This window comes from Cuculus canorus, chromosome Z (assembly GCF_017976375.1).
Source record: "Cuculus canorus isolate bCucCan1 chromosome Z, bCucCan1.pri, whole genome shotgun sequence".
Taxonomy (NCBI): domain Eukaryota; kingdom Metazoa; phylum Chordata; class Aves; order Cuculiformes; family Cuculidae; genus Cuculus; species Cuculus canorus.
In genome coordinates, this window is record NC_071441.1 from 46,811,528 (window position 1) to 46,833,621 (window position 22,094).

The 22,094-nt window shown below is 41.7% G+C and overlaps 1 protein-coding gene across 11 annotated transcripts in view; it reads left to right on the forward strand.

Annotated features, from left to right (window-relative positions):
• The window catches only part of PALM2AKAP2 (PALM2 and AKAP2 fusion), a 269,862-nt gene that overhangs the window by 170,256 nt on the left and 77,512 nt on the right, over positions 1-22,094 (forward strand). The window contains exons 1-2 of one of the 11 annotated variants that reach the window (XM_054053688.1): positions 1,783-1,857; positions 3,125-3,187. The exons of 7 other annotated variants lie outside the window; for them this stretch is intronic. Coding sequence is in view for 1 of the 4 variants with exons in the window: in XM_054053684.1 (XP_053909659.1) it covers positions 3,871-3,951 (81 nt within the window). In the remaining 3 variants the exon portion in view is untranslated. Of the gene's footprint in view, positions 1-1,737; positions 1,911-3,124; positions 3,188-3,870; positions 3,952-22,094 lie in introns of those variants that run through there. 3 more of the 11 variants (XM_054053684.1, XM_054053687.1, XM_054053689.1) reach the window with 3 other exon arrangements.

Sequence of the window (22,094 nt, forward strand, 5' to 3'; positions counted from 1 at the left end):
AAAAATGTGGATATGGGTGATCTAATTTCCGTATCTGATTGGATTTCTGCATGGCTCTTGACAAAGGTTTTTAAGGAGACTAAGCAGTGATAGCACCAAGAAGGAAGGCCCTGGTATGGCTCAGTAATTGCTTATAAGATAAAATGCAAAGTACAGGAATAAATGACCAGTTCTCACAATGGAGGTAAGTGCTGGATAGTGTGGGGTTCTACAAGGGTCAGCGCTGGCATGTGTGCTGTTCTGTGTACCCATCTCTTACCTTGGAGTAGAGCAAAGTTCACCAATGGTATTAATTTTCTCAAGTCAATAATAAAAAGAAAGACCGTGAAGAACTATACAAGGACATTACAAGGCTGACAGGGCTATGTGGGAAATCCAGTGTAGGTAAATGTGAAATGGTGCACATGGAGAAATAATCATGTAAAATTGTGGGCTCTGAGTTGGCCATTGCAGGACTAAAATCTTGGGTTTATACATAAAGACATATTACGTGGAAACATCAGCTTTGTGCTCAAAACTTCCTCATAAAATATTCTTATGAGAAAATAATCATTACATTGTGGTTTTTACAAGTCACTGTATGAAGCAATGATTTGCCTACATCTTAAACATTGTTTGTTTCTTTATCTCAAAATGAATCTGTTAGATCAGGATGATGGCAAGAGGTGCAGAACGATCCATCAACAAAGGGCATACATGAGCAAACTACAAGTGTTCAGACAGGAGAAGGAATGGTGGGACAGGATTACAATGGAAGTCTGCAAACCCATGAGCAGCTAGAAGAGAGGGTTAGGAATTGTTACTCATCTCCAGCACTGGAGTTGAGCGGATAATTAATCACAGAATCATAGAATCATGGAATCACCAGGTTGGAAAAGACCTCCTAGATCATGGAGTCCAACCATTCCTATCTGCCACTAAACCATGTCCTTGAGTACATCGTGTCTACCCGTCTTTTAAATATTTCCAGGGAAGGTGACTCAACCACTTCCCTGGGCAGCCTCTGCCCACGCCCAATGACCCTTTCCCTGAAAAATTTTTTCCTTATGTCCAGCCTGAACCTCCCCTGGTGGAGCTGGACGCCATTCCCCCTTGTCCTGTGTCCTGTCCCTTGGGAGAAGCGACCAGCACCCTCCTCTCTACAATCTCCTTTCTGGTAGTTGTAGAGAGCAATAAGGTCTCCCCTCAGCCTCCTCTTCTCCAGGCTAAACAACCCCAGCTCTCTCAGCCGGTCCTCATAAGACTTGTTCTCCAGCCCCTTCACCAGCTTCGTTGCTCTTCTCTGGACACGCTCCAGAGCCTCAACATCCTTCTGGTAGTTAGGTTCGTATGGAAAACAAAAATAGAAGGCTGAGGTCCATTACAGGAGGAGCAGCAGAGCAACGAAAATCCTTGCCAGAGCCTACTGTGAACACCGCGTTCAAGAGGGCATTGAAGAACCCCATGGCAGTCAGGTTCACTGCACATACGTTAAAAAAAAAAATTGAATAATAAGCCAAGTCACGCTAATAAACTGAAAAAGAAAAGAAAACAAAAAAAAACTAACCAACCAGCATCGCAACCACTCCGAAACCCACACCCCAGGAAACCCCCGCCGCTCCCCCGCGGCGCATCCCCCGCCGCCCGTAACAAGAGAGCGCTCGCAGCCGCCCGGTAACCCGAGCGCGGCGCGGCCGGGGATGCGCGGAGCCGGGACGGGACGGGGCGGGGCGGGCGCCGTGCCCCCCTCTTCCTGGCGTCGGCGAAGGGGGCGGGCGAGGAGGGGAAGAGCAGCAGGAGGAGGCGGAGGAGGAGGAGGAAGGGGCATCCGACGTGCTGCGCCCAGAGCTGGCGGCGCACGCTGTGCGCTTTGGAGAGGTAGCTCCGTGCGCCGGGATTGCGCGTGTGTCCGTGCGTCCTTCTGCCCGTCGGTCTGTCTGGGTGCAGAGGGAAGGGAGGAGGCGGCAAGTTGCGTGGCCCGCGGTGGGCTGTGGCGCGGAGGGGCGGGGGGAAGGAGGTGGAAATGCCGGGGGAGTAGGCAGGGAGGCGATGGGTAGAGATGCGCAGAGGGACAGGGGGAAAAGCGAAGAGTGAGGATGCGAAACGCGGGGAGGGAGAGCCGAGGAGGGGAAGGGAGAATGAAAATGTGGGAAAGGGGGGATGCCGGGAGGGGGACACGGCCGGTCCTTGCCCACCGAGCGAGGCGTGCGCGCTGCCCTGGGGCTCCCGGGGCGCAGGACGGGGCGGGGGCGGCACGGAAACCCGGCTCGGTGCGCGCACCCCCCGCGTCGCAGCCCCCGGGGGCGGCGGGGATCTCGCAGCGCAGCCGGGGGGCGAGCGGAGGGGGCACGGCGGGGGGAGGGGGCTTGGTGAGGTCCTCAGACACGCGTGACGTAATTATTTTTTAATCAGCATGTTTTTTTCATGGCCATCTCAGTTTTTCCTGGACTCTCCTTTTTGAACCGAAAATCTCCTGTATCTTTGTTCCAAGCCTTTCTATTTTTAGATCCCTCGGTAACGGCGAGGCACGAGTTTTTAAATATTTTATTGTTTTTTATTTGGCTTCCGCTTAGGACCACTGCAGTGTAAACTTCTCAAACGTTGGCATCTGTCTTCCTAAAAAGTTATTGAAATTACCACTGAGGTGGGTAGGCAGGCAGCTACTGTGGATGTAAATGTTTGAGTTCCTGATATTATTAATCATTAGCCATAAAGAGCGGTCGACATATTGAAGTTTGTTTTTTATCTTGAGATGAATTGCTTATCAGCTCCCAGAAGAGGTCCATTAGGGCAATAAGTACCAGCCTAGTGCTAGAAGAGATAAAGCGGATCCCCCAGTTGTGATTTTACCAATGAAATAAAGATTGTTTTATTTTGAGCTGTGATTAACAGTTCGACGTTGTAATGATATCCTCTGATTCTGGCATTGTCTCATAGCTCTGGTATGTCAATTTGTATTCATGCTGTGTAAGTGTTTTGCAGAGGTTTTGCGTATCTGACAGGGATTTATTTCACTTTCACAGTTATAATTTCTGGCCTCACCAGCTTCAGGAACCTAAGGAAACTGTATATATGTATCTCAGTATCTGTAGTAGTACATGACTTCTTTATCCTAAGATGTGCAAGTTATTTCATTTGTTTTTAGAGCACAGCTTTTGTGTCCTTGCACACAGCGGAGGATGAAGTTATAGCCGAAACTGTATTCATTGTAAGTATTTCTTACTGGTCAGCATTAAGTGTTTTTTTATTCAGTTTATCTTTGTTTTATATCTGAACGCCAGTCCATGGACTGCCCTTTGATAGTCCCTGCCAAAGTAAGTTTGCACAAATTTAAAATGTTACTGACAGATACTGGCTTTAGATAACGGATACGTTGTTTTTTTGCATTAGTTTCAAGCACCTGTCCAAAGAGTGCATGCCCTTGGTGAACTCTTAAGTAAATTAAGCTATATTTATCAATGTGTTATAATAGTGCCCGTAATGGTAGCTTTTGTGGTAGCTAATGGTTATTTTCCTTCTTTGTGAATGTGCGGTTCTCATGCTAAGGGACATATGCGTGATTTCCAAGTCCTTTTAAATTATGCAAAAGTCCTCTTGACTAGAGGAGAATTTTGGTTACATGAAGAATACAAGACCATGAGAAGTGTAGCATGAGAAGTATACCCAGCAGAATCCAGAGTAGTCTGATGTAAAGTTCAGTAATGGGAGAAGTTAATCCATGCCTGGTTTGCCTTGTTTAAACTGCAAAACTCTCTTTTGCTACTGGAAATGCCTGCTGATTTAGCAAGCACTGTTGATACTGCATTTGTAGCAAGACGTGAAGAGCTACATAATGCAACAGCTAGAACTGTCCCTATTATCACCATTCACAGCGTGATTTTTCTGTCGTAGATGTGCTGCAGTACTGATTCTCAGGCAGTTCTGACTTCAGCTGACCAGCAGTTAGTTCATTTGTGGTTGTGGGGTAAACAGGTTTGTTCAAGCTGCTAAAATTGTCTCTTTATCTTTACACTCCATGCTGTCTACCACCCTTTTAGAAAAATTAGACGCTTTGGCACTTGTCTGTCCCAGCAATCTGTGCAGAAGCGAGTATATTCTGGTTCTCCTGTGTGCCCTGTTGTTCTGTTGCCTAAAGTCCCTCTTAAATTCTGTGTTACTTTGATACAACTCTTCATTACTTTCTTGCCATTTCTAGAATGATTATTTGTATTTCTTTTGATGCCAAAAGTTAATGAAGGTACTCTAGCAAAATTCTGGGCCTAAAATTCATTGAGGAAAAGTCCTTCCCAATGTTCCCGTTCACTAGGAGCAAGTCCATTGAAGTTATAACAGACAGTCTTGGCATTCAAATTATGTGGGGGGAAAAAACATTGGCCTACTTATTTATGATGATGCTCACTTGCTTGAGTGTTGCATTCTTCTATAAAGGGATGTTCTTTAATTGACTGCTGACCTATGCCACTAGAGTACAGCTCTATAAAATTAAGTTTAATTATGAAATACAACAGCAGCACTGAATGAATGCCAGCAAATGCAGTTATATCTATAATTTATGTAATTCTTTTTGAGTCATATGCCAAAGTAGTACTCATTTTATTCTGCATCTCCAAAATTTTAAGTTATTTCTCTCCTTAAATAATTGTAACACTTTGGGTTGTATTGCTCTGGTGAATTAATATTCTACGTCACTCTGTTTAATCTTTGTAAAGGATAAATACTAAGTACTTGTGGCCAGATGAATGTAGTTGAGCGAAGTCCATATTCTATTAAATCTCCTATCTGAAATTCTGCTGCTGCTAACAGTGTACTTTATCATACAGCTTGATGGAGGGAGACCTGGAGGATGATTTTGCAGTTCAGTCTTCGATGAGGAAGCAAAGCTTGCATTGTTCATCTGTCCTAGGGCAAATAATTAGACTTGGGTTTCATCTTGGCCATCTGAAAATGACATGCCTGATCTGAGGTGGTAATGTAAACTACCTCTGTGATCCAAGAAATGTGCAAGGTGCTTCCAGAGAGTGAGTCGGTCTAATTTATCTCAGATTGGGAGTATGTCTTTTTTTTTTTTTTTTTTTTTTTTTTTTTTTAAGAGCCTAATAGTAACCTGTTATCATAGCCATTGTGGTTGACTCTGAGGATGTAGATGTTGACTGAGATGGCGTCTAAGGGCCCTTGCGATACTGTTTTCTGTGATCAAGTAAGAGGCATAGTAAATCAGTACTGGAATCTGTACGAAGCTTAGAAAAAGATGCATTGCACACAGCAACTTTAGGAGAACACAAAATGTATTTCACTCCTTCCTAAAAAACGAGCCTCCCTCAGTGCAGAAGTTTCACAGGTGTAAAATGGAACTCTTTTTTTCTTCCTTTTCCTTATGTACTTTGGTAGATCTTCAGGGCTGTTTTACAGTCTCTGCTCATAGACAGTGTATTGCAAACGTAGTTTCAGCTGCTACTGGAAGACTCATCCTAGTTTATAAGAAAACCATATTGTAACTACTATTCAAAATTATATACTACAGAAATCTAGATTTTGTCATTCCTTTTTTTATCTCCCAAATAAGCATATTCACAACACTTGGTTGTTCTGGTATTATGACAAAATGAACAAAAAGAGGATACGTTTTTCGTATTACAATTCTGGGTTAGCAATATGAATTATGGGCTTATTTTTGGTGATGAAAAATCTTCAGTAGTCCATTACACCTGTAAATCATGCTGTCCATTATTTTAAAAAGAGATCCTTTGACTTAAACTTGTAATTTATTAAATTAGACTTCAGAGTTTCCCTTTTTGTTTATTTGATAACAGTAAGATACTGGGTTTGTAGGAGAAAGTAAATCTCTGCCTTTCGAGTAATTCTTCAGTATTGTGGTAAAAATACTTCAGTATAACAGTACTCAGGTGTTATACCACTCGATATGATACTTGCTTGCAATATGCTGCAAACATTAGAATTTTCCCTAGATATTGTTTAGCAAAGGGAATGATTTCTTCAATGCCTTATTAAGTAACAGAGAAAAACAATAATGCATTCAAAATAGAGCAAATTCCATTCAGACCACAAATACATCTTAAGAAGAGTGAGGAATACTACTTTAAAATACCTGCATAAGTGCTTGGGAACACTTTGGTAGGTGCTATTGTCTCACAAAAAGGTATCCTGTTCATTTTAGGACTTTTTTCCAGTTTTATCTAATTGACTAAAGAGACTAATCATGATCCAGAGAAAAGGGATGCTTTTCCAGAATCTGTTGATTTCACTAATTTCTTTTGTGGCTCTGGGTCTCATAATTTCCCTCTTCTCCATTTTTGTCAGTGTTAAGAAGGAAATAGAGAACAAAATGTTGTGTGTGAATTGCTAAATTCACGTCACTGTATATATACTTTGGAAGGGCTCTCCATATTCTGCCAACTTTTTTCTACTTGTTTTCATATTGCTTTATGTAACATATGTTTGTGTAATGTATGTATGACTCCAGAAAACCTTTTAAGGGTGGGATGGGTTTAGTACTGCTGGTAAGTGGTGGCTTGTATCTCTGTCATTTTTTTCCCTTTCTAGCAGCTAAAGTTTACTGTTTTACTAAAGTAGTGAGAAAAACTGCCTTGATAACTGCAAAATACCTAAAATACCTTAAACTGGTGACACATTAGGATTGTACTGACTTAAATAGAACAAAACCCCCATAAACACCACTGCCTCCATAACTGAGTAACTTAATAAGCTTGGGCCTGGATGCAAATGCACGACAACATATGTAGCTTCCTTCCTAACAGTTCTTCTCAAGGACAGATATTTGACATCGCAGCTGGGGTTTTTTTTAATCCAGTAAATCCAAGAATTCTAGTGGACATCTTCTGCCTCATTATTTGGGGCTGCGACACCAGTGTTGTTTGAGTTGAGCCGTTTTTCCCCAGCACTCCAGGGAAAAATAGAGCTCCATCTGTGTACATGCTTGGAGTGCCCTAGTTCTGTGTCTCGTCAAATGTGGGGCAAGTTTAGTAGTGCCAGTTGAGAATAATTCCCTAATAGGATTGCTAATGCACAATCCCAGACCTCATCTTTGAAAAAACTTTTAGGAAGTTTTCTTTTTTTTAAGTAACTCTGGTAACCTGGGTAAACTGCAGGAATACATCAGGCAAGAAATAGGAACCAGCTGAAATGTACACTTGTGTTAGCATCGTGACCAAACCCAGTGTCAAACTGATTAAACCAGTATAAATCTATTAATGAAAATTGCAATTTTACCATGAATAACAAAGAAATAATATTTTTATTAAAGCAAGTAAGATTATAACAGCAGTTTTTTTACAAACCTTTTGCCTCTCTAGTTTTGTTCTGTTAGGAATTTATCATAGCACTCCTGTAGCTTTGTACACAAGACAACGGGAAGCCACTCTCAAATCTTTAAATATTATTCTGTCAACTTCCTTCATAAATAGGTCATTTTATTTCCAATTTTAGAGTTCCCCATTAACTGCTACCTTGCCCCAAGAGTGAGTGCAAGAAAAGGGTTTTGCTTATGATGCTCTTAAGAACCCACGTGCTGGTGGAGGAACTAATACCAATAAATGCAGAGAGTCACTTAACGTGATTTTAAAACAGTTAAAGTACTCACAAGGTGAAGAGGCCATTGTGGTTTGTGCCATAGTTTGATGTTCCATCTGTCCCCATATTTTCAAGACGTGTTTTACTGGCACAGCTTTTTCTTACCGAGGAGAAGAGGGCTGTGGGCAGCCAAAGGCTCAAGGAAAGACAAGAGGACCAAGTGTGTGATGAGGAAATGCTACCACAAGAGTTCAAACAGGTTAAGGTCTCGACACGATATTGTTTCAACTGCTCACAGCCTGTGGCTGGGACAGGGACACACCGGGGCAACTTCCCAACAGCATTGTTCTGACACAGCTTGGCTGATCCATTCCTTCCTTGTTCTTTGCTTCTGCTGCTGGTTGCAGTCATAAAAAAAATTCAGCTAAAGTTGTGGTCTAATTACTTTAAGTCTTTTCCCTTTCTCTGCATCATCTCAGAATTTTCATGGAATCTAGAATCATTCAGGTTGGAAAAGACCCTTATCCTAAAACTCAGTTGTATAACTATTTACAGCAGTTCTGTATATTTCTGTTGCGAAAATACATTTCTGATCAGCTTAATCAATCCAGCTGTTTTGGTCATTCAGTCAGATCTGAAGAGTAGCGTGGAAGAACCTGTGCTGGCTTTAGGTGCTTTACATGCTGTTGTTTCATCTGGCAGGAGGCTGAGTCAGTCCTGCATCCATTTGATGCTCCTGGTCTCCATGATGCCTCCCATCATAATCCTTGGGCTGCTTGTAGTTTGTACTTTCACTTATACTCTTCTGTTTCCATTCCTGGCTTTGTTTAATTTAGAAGTGTCAAACAGAGACAAATAGCTTCCTTCACATATCTTCTTGCCAATGCAAGATTGCTTTTCCTCTCCAATTCTCAAGCCTGTGGGAGTCCTCTCTGAATCCCTGGTGAACAGCAGCTCTGAGGAAGCAGAGCCACAGCCAGACTTTTGGGGAGTTTTTGGGAATTTGGGTTGTTCTGCCTGAAATCTTTTAAAAGAGGAGGCAGCATAGGCAGAAGAGATGGCCGTTCACTTTCTGAAAATGAGGCCTTTTAACAGTGCTTTTGATGGACACTCTCAACACCCCTGTCCTGTTGCCTGTTTGGTTTTCTGGAGAGATATATCCGTAAGGCTCATTGTGGTGTATAAAATGTTTATCAGCTTGTTTAATGAGAACAGAAGTGGAATGGTACCGTGGATCAGAATGTATATTGACAAAGATTTCTAGAGATTAGTTCTCACTTTAAATTCAAAATACCTTTTAATTAGATGATAAATTTGGATATATTTTAAGTCCTTAAATTTCTTGATAATCTTTTACCATCTAATTAATTTAGAGATAGCAGTGGGGAGCTCAGGTAATTTTGAGATTTCCAGGAGAATCAGCCTTAGGGGAAAAAAAAAATCACATTTGGAGTTGTAACTGGAAAGCTGACAACAGCTACTGGCATACTTAGAGATTTCTGGAGCCAGTTTATGAATCTATTAGCACATAGGCAGGACTTCCCAGAATTTAACCTTGAGTGACAGTTCATTCCACAGAGGTTTTACTGATTTCTTGAAGGTAGGTAAAGGTATGATGGTAGCCAATGTCATGGTAGGATCCCAAGTACTGTTTGGCACTTGAGGCAAACTGGGATTGACTGGTAAATAAACAAGCCTTTCACAATCAGCTGTGCTGGAAAGAAAAGCCTGCGGTAGAATTACTGTTTCTTGTAGGGGGGTTGTCATTCATGTATTTTGGTCAGATGTCATCAGATGCCTTCTGTTCTAAACAAAATGGTTTGGGGCTATTTTGCCTCTCATTCATTCACTGGGCCTCTCCGTAATTCAGGGCTTTCATCTGTATGGCAGCAATGATTCAACAGCAAAACTTTTGTTCTTCACTGTTTCTTGTGGCATTTGTGGGAAACCCAGAAGTTCAACTCCTGGGTATGTCTTGCCTGCTGTTCTTGTTGACTCTGGCAAGTCAGTGTATCCTGCTGGCCTGGGTAAAGGACGTGACTTCTCTGTGATGAGCTGGCTAGGTATCCGAAAGTCTGGATTATCATAAGATTTCTGAAGGGAAATCAAGCTAACGCCCTACGTTCTTGGCAGTGTGAACTGTCAAAAAAAGGACTTTCCATGACAGCCCAAGAGGATATTGCCCGCCGATCACCAGCCACCTGGAACGTAGATCAGTCGGGGCATAGAAGCATGTACATGGTATTTTTTAGGCATTTCTTTTCCCATGCCTGTGAGACATGTTTATGAAGAATGGAAAATGAAACTGGAATCCTGCAGGTGCAGATGTTACAGTGGGTGTGTCCTCATTTTAGGCTTTGGTAAGCAACCAAAACCAAACCAAAACAAAATGGAAAAAAAAGATGTAAAAAAGTCTGGTCACATCAACAACTTGGTTTCTATTAAAAACAGTAGTGAATGTGGAAGAAGAAGAGTGAGAGGAGGTTAATTATGCCAGTGTTCATTAAGTTGAGAGCCAGATGGTGTTTAAAGCTGTGGCCAAGTTGAATGAACCCACTGGAAATATTCATCTGCAGAGAATCCCAGCTAATTAAAGGCTAAAGCATTTCTATCAATGTAACATGCTGCGTTTGCCTTCACGACAGCCTTGTCATATGTGGACAGTACTCATGCTCCCATGCATGGTTTCTGGAGGACCGCGGGATTGGGCTTAGGTTGTGCCCCTCTCTCAGTTTTGTGGGAGGGGTTGATTCTTCTGTGCTTTACTTCATTGCAGATGCTTACACTTCTGCAGAAAACGCATGACAGAAACATCAGACCAGCGATTTCTGCTCACACGTTCTCTTAGAGGCTTTGTGTCCTCCAGGCACAGTTGTAGTTGCTGGTACAGGCTCGGGGAGTAAGCAGTAAATGGCTGAACACCAAAATTCTTAGTTACCATTATGGGTGCTCTGCCAGTTCTTTATGTGTTCTTAGATGTCAAGGACCTGTGAGTTTGGTAGGAGTGTAGCAGCAATGCACAGTGGGTTGATTGTATTTTATGGATGGGATGCTGCCTCTGTATTTAAAAGGCCTGCACGTATGTGTGTGCTTTGCCTAATGTGCCATGGGGATCAGCCGTCTGTCAGAGTGCAGCTGTGTTGGGAAATGCATCATGCCATTTAAATCTTCTTTCTAGCTGGTGAACCTAACGAATGCTTTGATTTCCTAGGGATACAGAACAGAAAAGGAGAAATAGAGACACTGCAAGACTTGCACTTCTTAGTGTGGCAAACATGAGTTTGAAATAGGATACATGAATTTTTTAAAGAAGAAAAGGTGACCCACTTTCACAGCAGGAGGACTTCACTTTGCTAAGCATGCTGCCAGGGTTCTGATGATTACATTCCTCAAGAACATGGTGGTGGCTCAAGCACCAGAGGAAATCCATTGTGGAGGGTCATGCTGACAAAATTTCTCAAGTTCCTCCTAGTCAGCACCTGGAGCATTTTAAGATGTGGGCAGTATGGAAGCAGGCCTTTGCTGCATTTGGTGTTTGGGCGGGGCCATACGGTTAGCTTTGGGTGGATGAAACAGATTTTGTGTGTATATCCTGGACATCAGTGAGCTGCAAAAGAGCAAACAATAATAATTCATGTGTAGAAACGTATTCAACAGTATTCAAAGTTTACTTCATATCATAAATTCAGATTTACCTGTATAATGTGGGCTTGATATGGAGCTTGCTATAGATGATGTGAATTTCTCCGTGGAAAGAAAATCTCACAAGGAGACTAAATTCAAACTCTTCTCTTCTTCAGCTTACAAGAAGTCCTAAGGTATGAGTAAAAATTCTGTTCTGTTTATCTAAAAAGCAGCTTCACTGATAACAAATCATGGCCAAATTAAGTGCAATTTTTTAAAAAAATAAAAACTTTAAATTTTCAGACAGTTGGTCTTGATGACCTTATTCATCTTTCCAACCTTAATGATTCTATGATTCTGTTTCCTGAGCTGCAGAGTTAAAACCTAACAAAAACATTTAAGGTTACAGTCTATTGTAAAGATTGGAAGAGTCTGAAAGAACAATTTCTCTGGAAGCCTTTGTTGCTCTTGCTGTTTAAATTCTGGGGTTTATATCCTTCATTGAAAAGCTCTGATAAAAGCACCCCTTCTCCAAAACAGCAAATTGTTCAAACCCAAGACCCAGACTTTCAGTAATGCCAGCAGGTATGGTTTGGCAAGAGAAGACCCTTTGATTTTCCTCTCTGCTAACAAATGCAGATGAACAGAGGAATACATTTCTAGTTTTCTCTTAAGTATTTCCTGCAGCCTGTGACATTTTTGCCAGAGTTTCCTTTGCTTTGGCTGTTACAAAGATAAAAACAAAAAAAAAAAATACTCCTTGGAGTTGCAGGGCAGGGCCCTACTTCTGAAGTTTGTGATGGGGAGGAGGTACAGAGATGCGGATAACATCAATCCCCTGGAGCAGGCAACTCTGCTCAGAGGGACCAAGGGAGAGAGGTTGGCCAGGGCAATGGCACTGGCTCACCTCCTTGCTCAGTGGGAGAAAGCAGCTCTTGCGCTGGCATATTTTCCAGTCTGAGTTGCCTTTGCACTGTGCCTTTGCACTTGTCTGCAGGGCAAGCTGTCCACTCTCTCTACCTTTAACCTATTTCTAGTCTCGCAAACACCTCAAAACTGTTCTTCTTTCAGTGTCGATTTTCTCTTTGAAGTGCTTGCTGGCACTGGGCTTAGAGGGTCTAAACAAGAGTAAAGTGTATGATTCCTAAAACTTTCACAGCTCTGGTCAGTGTCTGATTTATGTGAGGTTGACAGGAAGGCTGATTCATTTTGTTCAGGGAAGTGCTCTGATACTGAAGGTTTCTTGCTCTCATAAACTGTGTGTGAAAAAAGTAATGTGGTATGTGACACGGCAGTTAGAAGAACCCAAGGGAGGGTTATCTGCTGAACCAAATTCAGCTGCCAACAGTATACACCAGTGAATATCAGTAACTGCCCCAGTTGCTGGAGAGGCAGAAAAAAAAAGATTTTTACCACTGTCACCATGACAGTCCTTAAGTCTGATTCACCACAGAATTATTCACATAGTACCTTATTTCATCTTGACTGAATTACATTTTCGCTTCCGAGATATTGCCTACATTTACAAAAGCCTTCGTGGAATGCAATTACCAGGCAACTCTTTTCACTTTGCTGATATGTCCTCTCTGCATTTTCAGCATCAGCTATGTATACAAGGCATGCATAACACTCATCCTGAACATGAAGGCAGCAACAGAGCTTGAAGGAGTGGCGTTACTCCTGGTGTCCTCCCACAGTGCTGTTTTCCCTTACAAAGGGTAGACCAGGAGCAGTGCCCTAGTTTTGTAGAGGAAAACCTCAGGATCTCATCTGACACTGGCCTCTGTATGTATAAATGCAAAAGCAAAATTCATGTTTGCCTTTTTGTTTCTTTCTAGAGTGTTACTTTCTCTGAAACATCTGTTCATCACTGCATTTCCATTGACTATTTCAAGCAAGAGCAGAGGTTTCCAAGGAAGAGCAGCAGTTGGCTTTTTCACCATCAATGGGAGTTACCAAGAGAAGCAGCATCAGAAAGCTGCTTCAGAAATAGCTTTCCACTCTTGAGAACCTCTTAAAGGAAATCTAGTAAAACTAAAGATTTGGTCTCAAATTCTTGCCCCTGTGTACTGCAGTAGTGGTACTGCAATCCAAACCACTTATTCACAGCACCCTTTAACAACCAAAATAAAAAAGGTATTTAGGAATCCCTGTTAGTCCTGGCTCATAGTGGAAAAGCTGCCCATGTGCTGTTATTTTCTTCTTCCTTGTGGTGGTAAACTTGGCATTCTATCAGAACGGAGTAAGCTTTTAGTATGCCCTACTTTTGTTACTGTTGTTTAATGAAGTCATTAATGCCTCTTCTCACTTTTAAACCCAAATTTCTCTGCTCTCTGGATCACTGTCTGGATCTTCTGTGAGCATTGTGTGGGTACTTCTACTGAGGTCAGCAAGATTTCTCGTTTCTTACATGACCATGGCTTTTGCCTCTCCTTTGCCTTTCATATGTACGTGGCTTTTTTTTTTCTTCACAAAATTAAGTAAACCTGCTGGGATCAAACTCATTGCATAGAAGGAAAAACTGTGAGAACAATTGATGACAAACTCATTGTACTAGGTTGTTGAAAAGAAACTTTTTTTTTTTTAGGAAGGTGAGAAGAAAGGAATTTCCTCCTCCACCCTTGTGTTGTTGAGCGGTAAATTGATATTGTTGAGAAGGAAAAAATTAGCAAGGCTTTAGTTTTCCTCAGGATATTATCATGTGATTTGAATAAAAACTGTTAAAGATACAGCTGTTGCTCTAAAGGTTTCAGCAATTCCATTCGTAATTGAAAAATCAGTGCTTTGCTTGTTTTTGATTTGAAGCATAATCAATTCTGTTCATTTCCACCAAAGGGCTGCCCTGAAGACTCGGAGATTCCTCTGACTAGTTTTATAGTTCAGTGAGAATGAAATCTTTTTTACAGTGCTCATTATGAAGCTGTTTGATAATTATTCCAGCAGATAACTGAGTTTGCTCTGGCAAAACACTAAAGCCACACTGACTACAGTCTTGTATTTTTTTCCGAGCAGCATGACTACAACTTGGTTTTGTCAGTGTGTAGCGTAATACATTTAGCCATTTGGCTTTTTTACTAGAGGCTTCTTAACCAAGTAAAGAATTGTTGGTGTCTGACACCTAGTGCAAGAAGGTCTTGCCTCGTCCAGCCTGCTCCTATCAAGGGAATGGGAAAATGCTCTTTAAGGTTGGTAGGAGGGTGGAAGTATATTCCATTTCTGTATTTATCAGGCAAGGCACATAAACTCAGATTTGACACTAGCCTTCTTTAGTTTGTGTTGATGTAAATTTTACTGAAGAAGCACATGCTCAGCAGCAGGGTCTGAATCCTGCAAGTACTGTGCATAAGACTGTGAGAAGGCCTAGCATCCCACCTTTTCCTGTTTTCCTTGATACCCATAGGATTTCTCATGGACATAAGCTGTTGTAGGAAATCAGATCCCAAGCTCTTGTTCTGACGTTTCTCTAGCTCAAATGGTCTTTAATTTATTTCCCTGATGGTCTAGTTCCTGTTATAACTTAAATGAAATAGCAGGGATAGATTAATACTGCTCTGAATATTATTAATAGTTCATCATTGCATCCCTAATTAAGATTGGAAATTGGATTTAAGTCAGTATATAAAACTGTTACAAAAAACATTTTCTATCCTAAAATTCTAGGTAGACAAAATAGAGAATAAAGAAAGCAGATACAGTTCCTTGCTCAGTGGACAGCATTGCTACCAAGAGACTCCACAAGGCTACCAAGTCCCAGCAAAGAACAAAATCAACTTGTCTCTTTGCATACTAGTTCCAGTAAAATTCAAACCTAAGACATTATTTAATGGTTGTGATTGACAGGCTGAAGTTTCTGCAAGTCTTGGTTTGACTCTAGGTAACAAGTCAGCTCCTCTACCATGAATGAAGAGGAGGAGGATGTAAAATGTGGGGTAGGTTCTTAATTTCAGCCTCCTAGGTTAACTCGCACTGTTTCTGGACATACTTTTGGAAGTTGTAACTGTATTCCACCCTGCAGAACCAGCCAGTCACTGAAGTTTGAAGGATTCTTTGAAGATTAACAGCTTTTTTTTTTTTTTAGAACTGGGTATTCGTTGGTCACAGGTGGAGCAAATACTAACAGTTTAAAATATGTAGAATTTTTGGTGGTTCTGGACTTCTGTTACTCCACCCTGAAACTGTCATAAGATGAAATTTGGGAAGTGGTTAGAGGAAATAGCGAGGCAGAGGCAGGACAAAAGGAAGCTCTCACAGTCTGAGGCTGGGATGATGTCAGGAAGAGTAATTGTTTAGTACTTTTAATTGCTAGCTTGAATCATGCAACCCCAGCTGACATGGGTGGGGAGGTAGTGAGAATGCGGTGTGCCACAGCTGTGTTGACTTACAGGGCAGTAGTCACCTGCCTGCTCACTGATTTTTGGCTTACCATGAACGGTGCAAAGTAGCATGAGCTGATCGAAAGCCTCTGATTTGTTAGCTGGAACCGTGGCTCAGTTGCCATATGTGGTGATTAACAGAAGCAGAATGGGAGTTCATGGTTCTATGCCATTTCGGTGGAGCCGTGGTAGGGCAAGCTTTCAGATCTGCAGTAGCCTCTCTAGAGGCACATGTATAACTGACTTAACACAACCCCGCACCTAGTTCTTAGAGCTTTCTTAAGGCATGTCTGTTGTCTACCAAATACTCTGATCTGTTGAAGAGGAGTTTGAAGGAATATGACATACTAGGTTCAAGGCATTCATTTTAGTATAGAAATTGCACTTATATCCTTCTAAAAATATGAATGTATGCAAGTAAAACCAAACAAAAGTTACCCTTTTAGATCGGTTATATTCTCAAATCAGTGTACTTTAGTTACCCTCTTTGCATGTACTGATAGATTGACTAAAATACTAAGTACTAAAGCATGGAGATTTTAAGGCTGAATCAGACTTGGAGAAGATTTAGCCAGAGCAATTTGCAAGGAGTTCCGCAAGAGAAGAGTACAGGGTTACCTAATTTCAAAGTAAATTTCCCCTTAATTTTCTTGCTAGAGGTTAATTGACCCAAAATATGAGTGGCTTCTGGCTCATTCCCAAACATCTGACTTCTGCGTCAACTCATTTTCATAGAGCTGACCACTTGAAGCAGATTTGTGAAGGGGCCTCCAAGTTGATACATCTCTATTCATTCAGCTTTTTTTTTTTACTTGTGTGCCTGCTGTTGAGTACTGACTGGTTTTTTTTTATTTTTGGAAAGGTAAAGATGAGTATTTTGATTTGAAAGTATGTGTATGTTATTTTGCCTGGTCTTCAGAACAGCCATGTAATTGGGAAAAGTTGTGTATGCCAAACATTTGGTTAGCAGCGTTTCTAGCTTCCTCAATTTAATACCGATTTCAGCATATTCTTTAAAGCCAGTTTCGTACTAAAGCAAGAGTTGCCTAATAAACTGTGCCCATGATATGTCCTACTGTGGAAGGGTTTCCAGCAGCTTTGCCAGGCAGGGGGGCTGTGCAGGAACAATGAGGCCAGCAAAAAGTTTTCTGTTGATTTCAGGTAGATTTGGATTTAATTGCCCTTCCCCTACAGATGGCATGACTGATTTAAGATAAGAAGCTGAAATTAAAGGAAGAGGGAAGAGAAAGTGAGAGGCAGCCTGGTCTAAAATCTGATTAGGGACACTCCACTGCTGCTTTTAATCAATCTGTTGGTGCTCTACATCAGAAAATAAGGCTGATCAAGTTTCTATGAAGAATTTAAAGCTAGGAGAAAATGTTGCATCATATGACCCTTGCTGGTTTTCAGTCAATTTAAGACAGCTTGCTGGAAAATTTTTGAAATTTCCCTAGTGATGCATAACTGGGACAGTATTGAATGCACGGGGGGGGCGGAAAATCTTAAAGGTTGACATCTGTCGACAGAAACTAAATGGAAAATATGTGGGACAACACTCACAAAAGTGATTGAAAATCCCACAAGTACAGCAGTGAACAGCACAAGTTTGAATCAGTAAGGGCTCATAAACTTGTTTAAGCTTCAGAAGTTATCTCAGGGAAATAATATAGTGATGGAGAGGATTCTGCTCCAATATGGTTTCATTTGCCCTGAAAGTTAGGGTTTTTTATCAGCAGCTTCAAATGCAATTAGATTTAACCCTCTGTGGTTTGGAAATTTTGCCGTTCTCATGTATATATTTTCCAGCTTGTAATCTTACTAGCCCTCTAAGCAGCTATTAGTTGCCAGCGGTTCTTCACATTTTTTCCATATGGAAATTCTCCTTGAAATTAGATCTGAGTTTGTGTTCACTTGAATTTCAAATTCTCCCTAGTTCAGTTGGTACAGAATACCTTGGACAGTATCCATTTGTAATAAAACCTGTATTTAGTCTAGCCGCTATTAACTTGAAGTCTTTCTGATCAGTAAATTATCTCCTGTTGCTCATTTTATGCACTGATTTCTTACCATCTACACCCTACAACTTCATGTGACAGCATTTTTGTTGTTGATACAACTTAAATCTGTAAGTGCTCCATATAGCTAACATACTCCTTGCTCAGTCAACTAATTAGCATGACTCTGGCAAGCTACTTAAGGTCTTTGGGTATGAATTAACTCACCTGTACACACTGCTTTAAACTAGAACATCACTGAAATATCAGTGTAGGGGTAGACTTGAGCAACTGGATGACAGAAGGAGGGAGAAGGTCTGAGAGAAAGGCATTAGCAGGACAGAAGGTCTTTCTTGCCTAAGTCAGTGTTTAGAAAGAGCAATGAGGTGTTAACAGCTAGGCGGTCTCAAAACATGTTTTGCAATTGTTGGTTCTTCATCTGCAGTTGTTAGAAAATAACACCTTTACTGAGGTCGTGCTTCTTTACTCCTCAGTGCACTTTTAAAATTTATCCCTCAGGTCCGATACTGCCAGGTTTTAATCCCAGAGACTGAAGCTCCCACCTTCTTCCCCAGGCAATGTCATCTCAAGCAGTCAAGGGATAGCTGATAGCAATGAAAAAATGACTCGCACAGGGTGCGAGGGAATGTCACACACCTCAGATGAGCTATGTCTCCATGGAGAGCAAGGCAGTCAAGGAATGCAGCCTGGGCTTGCTGTCCAGACTTAGGCCTAACAGAAATGCTGACATGTGCTACCCAGGGTCATACAGATCAACAGATGGTCCATAATCCACATTCTCTACAAAAACTATCATGTATGTCTCCTAATCCGTTAATAAGTGATAATAACATGTTTCTTTTGCTGTTCATAGGACTTTGATTGTGCCTTCTGGCAAGCATGAACAGACCCCATCTGCCTGCCTTTTGCCCTCTCTAATGCTGCCTTTATGTAAGGTGGGAAAGGAAGGAACTGTGGCATGCCATAAACAAAGACAGTGCTGTGAGAACCAACATGAATCCGTTCTGTTGCTCTGTCAAACTTTTTGTAAGTTTACAAGCATGCCTTTTCTCCTTTCAAGCACTCTGGTCTTGCAGAGCAGACAGCATCCTTTGCTATTTATGATGAAGATCATTCCAGTGAAATTTTTATGTTGGTTGTGCAGCCATGACCTCAGCCAGTGTCCAGCCCCACCACCCAAATCTGATGAGCAGCCTGGTCAGGGAGGCACTGACAAGAGCATATCTAACATAACTGTCATGTTTTGTCATGAATGCTGCTGGAACAGTGATAATCCATGTGGAAGACCACTGTCCTGCCCTGGCTTTTAGCCTCTTTACACCATAAAGGAACCATGCATGAATCTGTTTCACCTGGAGAGCAGAGCTCTCAAGATAAGAGGAATTGTAACAAATGCTGTGTCTGGTGATGTCATGGTCAGGTTTTGACCTTCAGCATGTTCAGGAATAAGGATGCCAAACTAGACATGCCAAAGAAGGTGAGAGAGGCAGTCCATATTTTCTGATTTTTTTTTTTCCAGGTGGGTGGGAGCTTTCCCAAAATGTGAGAGGTTTCAGAGTGCATGAACAGGAGTGGGAGAGGTGGAATGAGAGGTCCTCAGCCTGCTGCTTCCCACAGTCGGTTGATACTGAGGCTTACTGCCAGTATTAGTTTATTTATAGTGGTACATTAAGGAACAATAGTTTGCATAGGTTTTGGAAGAAAGCTGAAAAGAAGATTTCCACCTGAAGATAAGGACAGCTGGGCAAACTTTCAGATGATACTGTCTTAGAGTTTGGAGTGCTTAAGACCTCTGTCTAATCTGAAGAGCATTTTGTATTTAGCTAAGACAAAAATTGAAGGTAGGACTTTCTGCTACTTGGCTTTTTTCTTCCACTGTGTTACCAAATCACTCCCCACATATATACTGCATTGTGTGGGGAGTTTGTAATCCCCTTGTGTGTACTCATCCTTTAAAAGATGGTACTTATGATTTTCTGTTTCACCCTTGAAGTCATCTGCTCTGCCTGCGGGGAGTCTAGCAGAAACAGCACATGTGGGAAGCATTGAAATGGCCATGACTGATACCTGAATGTAGACCACCATCCAGGGAGGTGTGTCTGGGAGGAAGCTTAACAGATGGAGGAACAATGGTTGGGTTATGGCAATGTAAGTGCTCCTGTGGTGGTTTTTTCCTCACTGGAGAGGCCAAAAAAGTTTGGAAATAGGGCTGGTTGGCAATATTTTTGCTACCTGAGCAGAGAAGGGAGAGATGAAGCCACGGTTATGGTTGTATAAAAGAGTGTCAAGAGATGTGAAAACTTAAGGGAAGGTTGATATTTAAACTGGCAAAATCTGGAACCGGGTCAGAAACCACAACCAGAGGTTTTCATCTCTGCTGTGATGCAAACATAGTCTTCCCACTCAAAATACCCACTTCCAGTAATACAGAGGAAAAGGTTACTCCCACAGCCCCAGTCCGTGATATATCGTCTCCTCCACAACAAAAGTTAAGGGGGGAGCTTATTCAGCTGCTTGACAGTGCAGCAATGCCTGGGCCACTGTCAGATTCTTCATCTGGCTTAGTAATTTATTGCTTAATTAAGTTAATATCATGTTCTGCACTGAAGATATGGCTGACAGTGCATTGCTTAATTAAGTTAATATCTTGCCCTGCACCAACTTTGTGGCTCTCGCAGCACAGCAAGCGTCGCAGCTGGAGGAATGAGCAAGGAACCAGCGGCTGAGAGGTCGGAGTCCTGTGCAGACGTGCCCACGTCAGTCCAAGTGTGTCCTCAGACTCAAGCAAAAGCTTCTTCCCAGCCCATCATGATCTCATGCTGTGTTGTGCGCCAGTGGGAACCCTGTGAACTTTCTCCCACATCGCTGATGGCCACTGGGGCTGGGATGGGCTGAGCAGGAAGTGAGCCTTCCTCCCCAGGGACACATCTGCATTCTCCATCTTGCCTTGACCCCAGGAGGACTTCTTGCTCTAGCTTACAGGAATGGCTCACGCACCTGCCCCAACAGTGCGGAGGTTTACACTTTGACCTGACCATCAGATAGTTTTTTAAAACTGCTAGTACAATGTTTTCCTTCTATTGCAATTGCCAGCCATGCGGTTCCATAGAGCTGCCAAGGCAGAGCCTGTCCATCTATCCTTTTGTTCTCCCTCTTTCTAAAATCTCTTTGGCTCTTCAGCCACAGGTGGAGGACCAAGCAATTGACCGAGCCAGTGAGAACTTAACTTGTGTCTAGTCTACTGCTGTCATTCATCTCGTTCAATTGCACACCTTGGAATATTCATCTACAACAGTAGGTCAAACCAGTATTCCTTAATAGTAGGAAAGTGAAAGCAAGCACATCCTACCTCAGTTACTGAAAGCTTTAAAACAAAGATATCCCAAATATGATTTCATTTTTAAGTGCAGCAGTTTTGTTCTGCTTCTGGGTTTGTGGTTTTTGCTTTTTTTTCCTCTAAGGATGTAAATATTTAAACAGTTTCTGCATCCGAAGTAAAATTTTTATGACCATCATTAGCATGTGTGCAGTTTTGAGTGAATTAGACCTAAAAATAAGCACCTTTCCTTTCCCTGGGGTAGATTTAGTGGGCACAGTGTTAGTCACTGTTACACCATTTCTGTGGAGGAAAGTACTTCCAAGTCATAAGTTTTAATTTATATACTATTAGAAGTATACAGATATAAGCTGCAATTGTTGTCTCCTGAAAACAATTTTGTTCCTGTCTTCTAATATATTTAATTTTTTTTAATTAATTTGATTCACTTGTGGCGATGGCAAGTTTTAATGGGATTTCTTTTTAATTAAAGCGAGAGCATATGAATCCCAGAGGGTAGATCCTGCTTTTGTTGAAAAGTGCCCTCATGCAAATAGGATGCTGTTCCATTAATGGTGCTGCAAGGAAATAGATTTGAGGATTATCAACAAGGCACGATGATACCACAGTCTTGCTCTAAAAATGTCTGAGATTCAGAGAGGCCTTTCTCCATCTTGATGTGCCTTTTATGCGAGAAGATAAAGGTGACTAAATTTAGCAAGGGCGGTAGCTATGGCTGTCGATGAGGGAAGAAAATAAAATTAAAGCTAATAATTTTTATTGTTTGGGAGAACATAAGTGCTAGGGTATCTTCTCGGTCCCAAACTAAACGCAGACCTGTGCCAAGCCTGAGCCTCTAATTCCTATCCCCTGGATTTACAGGTCAGTTTGTATGAAGTTCAGAGTGGGAACTTCAGGACTGAGTGCTAAGAAATCAGGTTTTAAAAGCAAAATACTCTATCAGGGTTGTTTATTCTCATCCCTCCCTCCAAGACATCATCACTTCATTTTGAAGAGGAGGAGATACACGCAAGTTATACTTGATCCCAGAGATGGAAGAACCTGTCTAGCTTCCCTGTTTATCAACTCCTGTGCCTGTGACTGGCTGTGCAATGCTGGAGACCAGCAGAAACAGTGGATAAAGCTGTCATCCTAGTTCAGTTAATGGTAGATACCTTGTCAACTCCACTGTGATGGGAATATTAGCTTACATTTCTCAGGTATTTTGTGGTAATTACT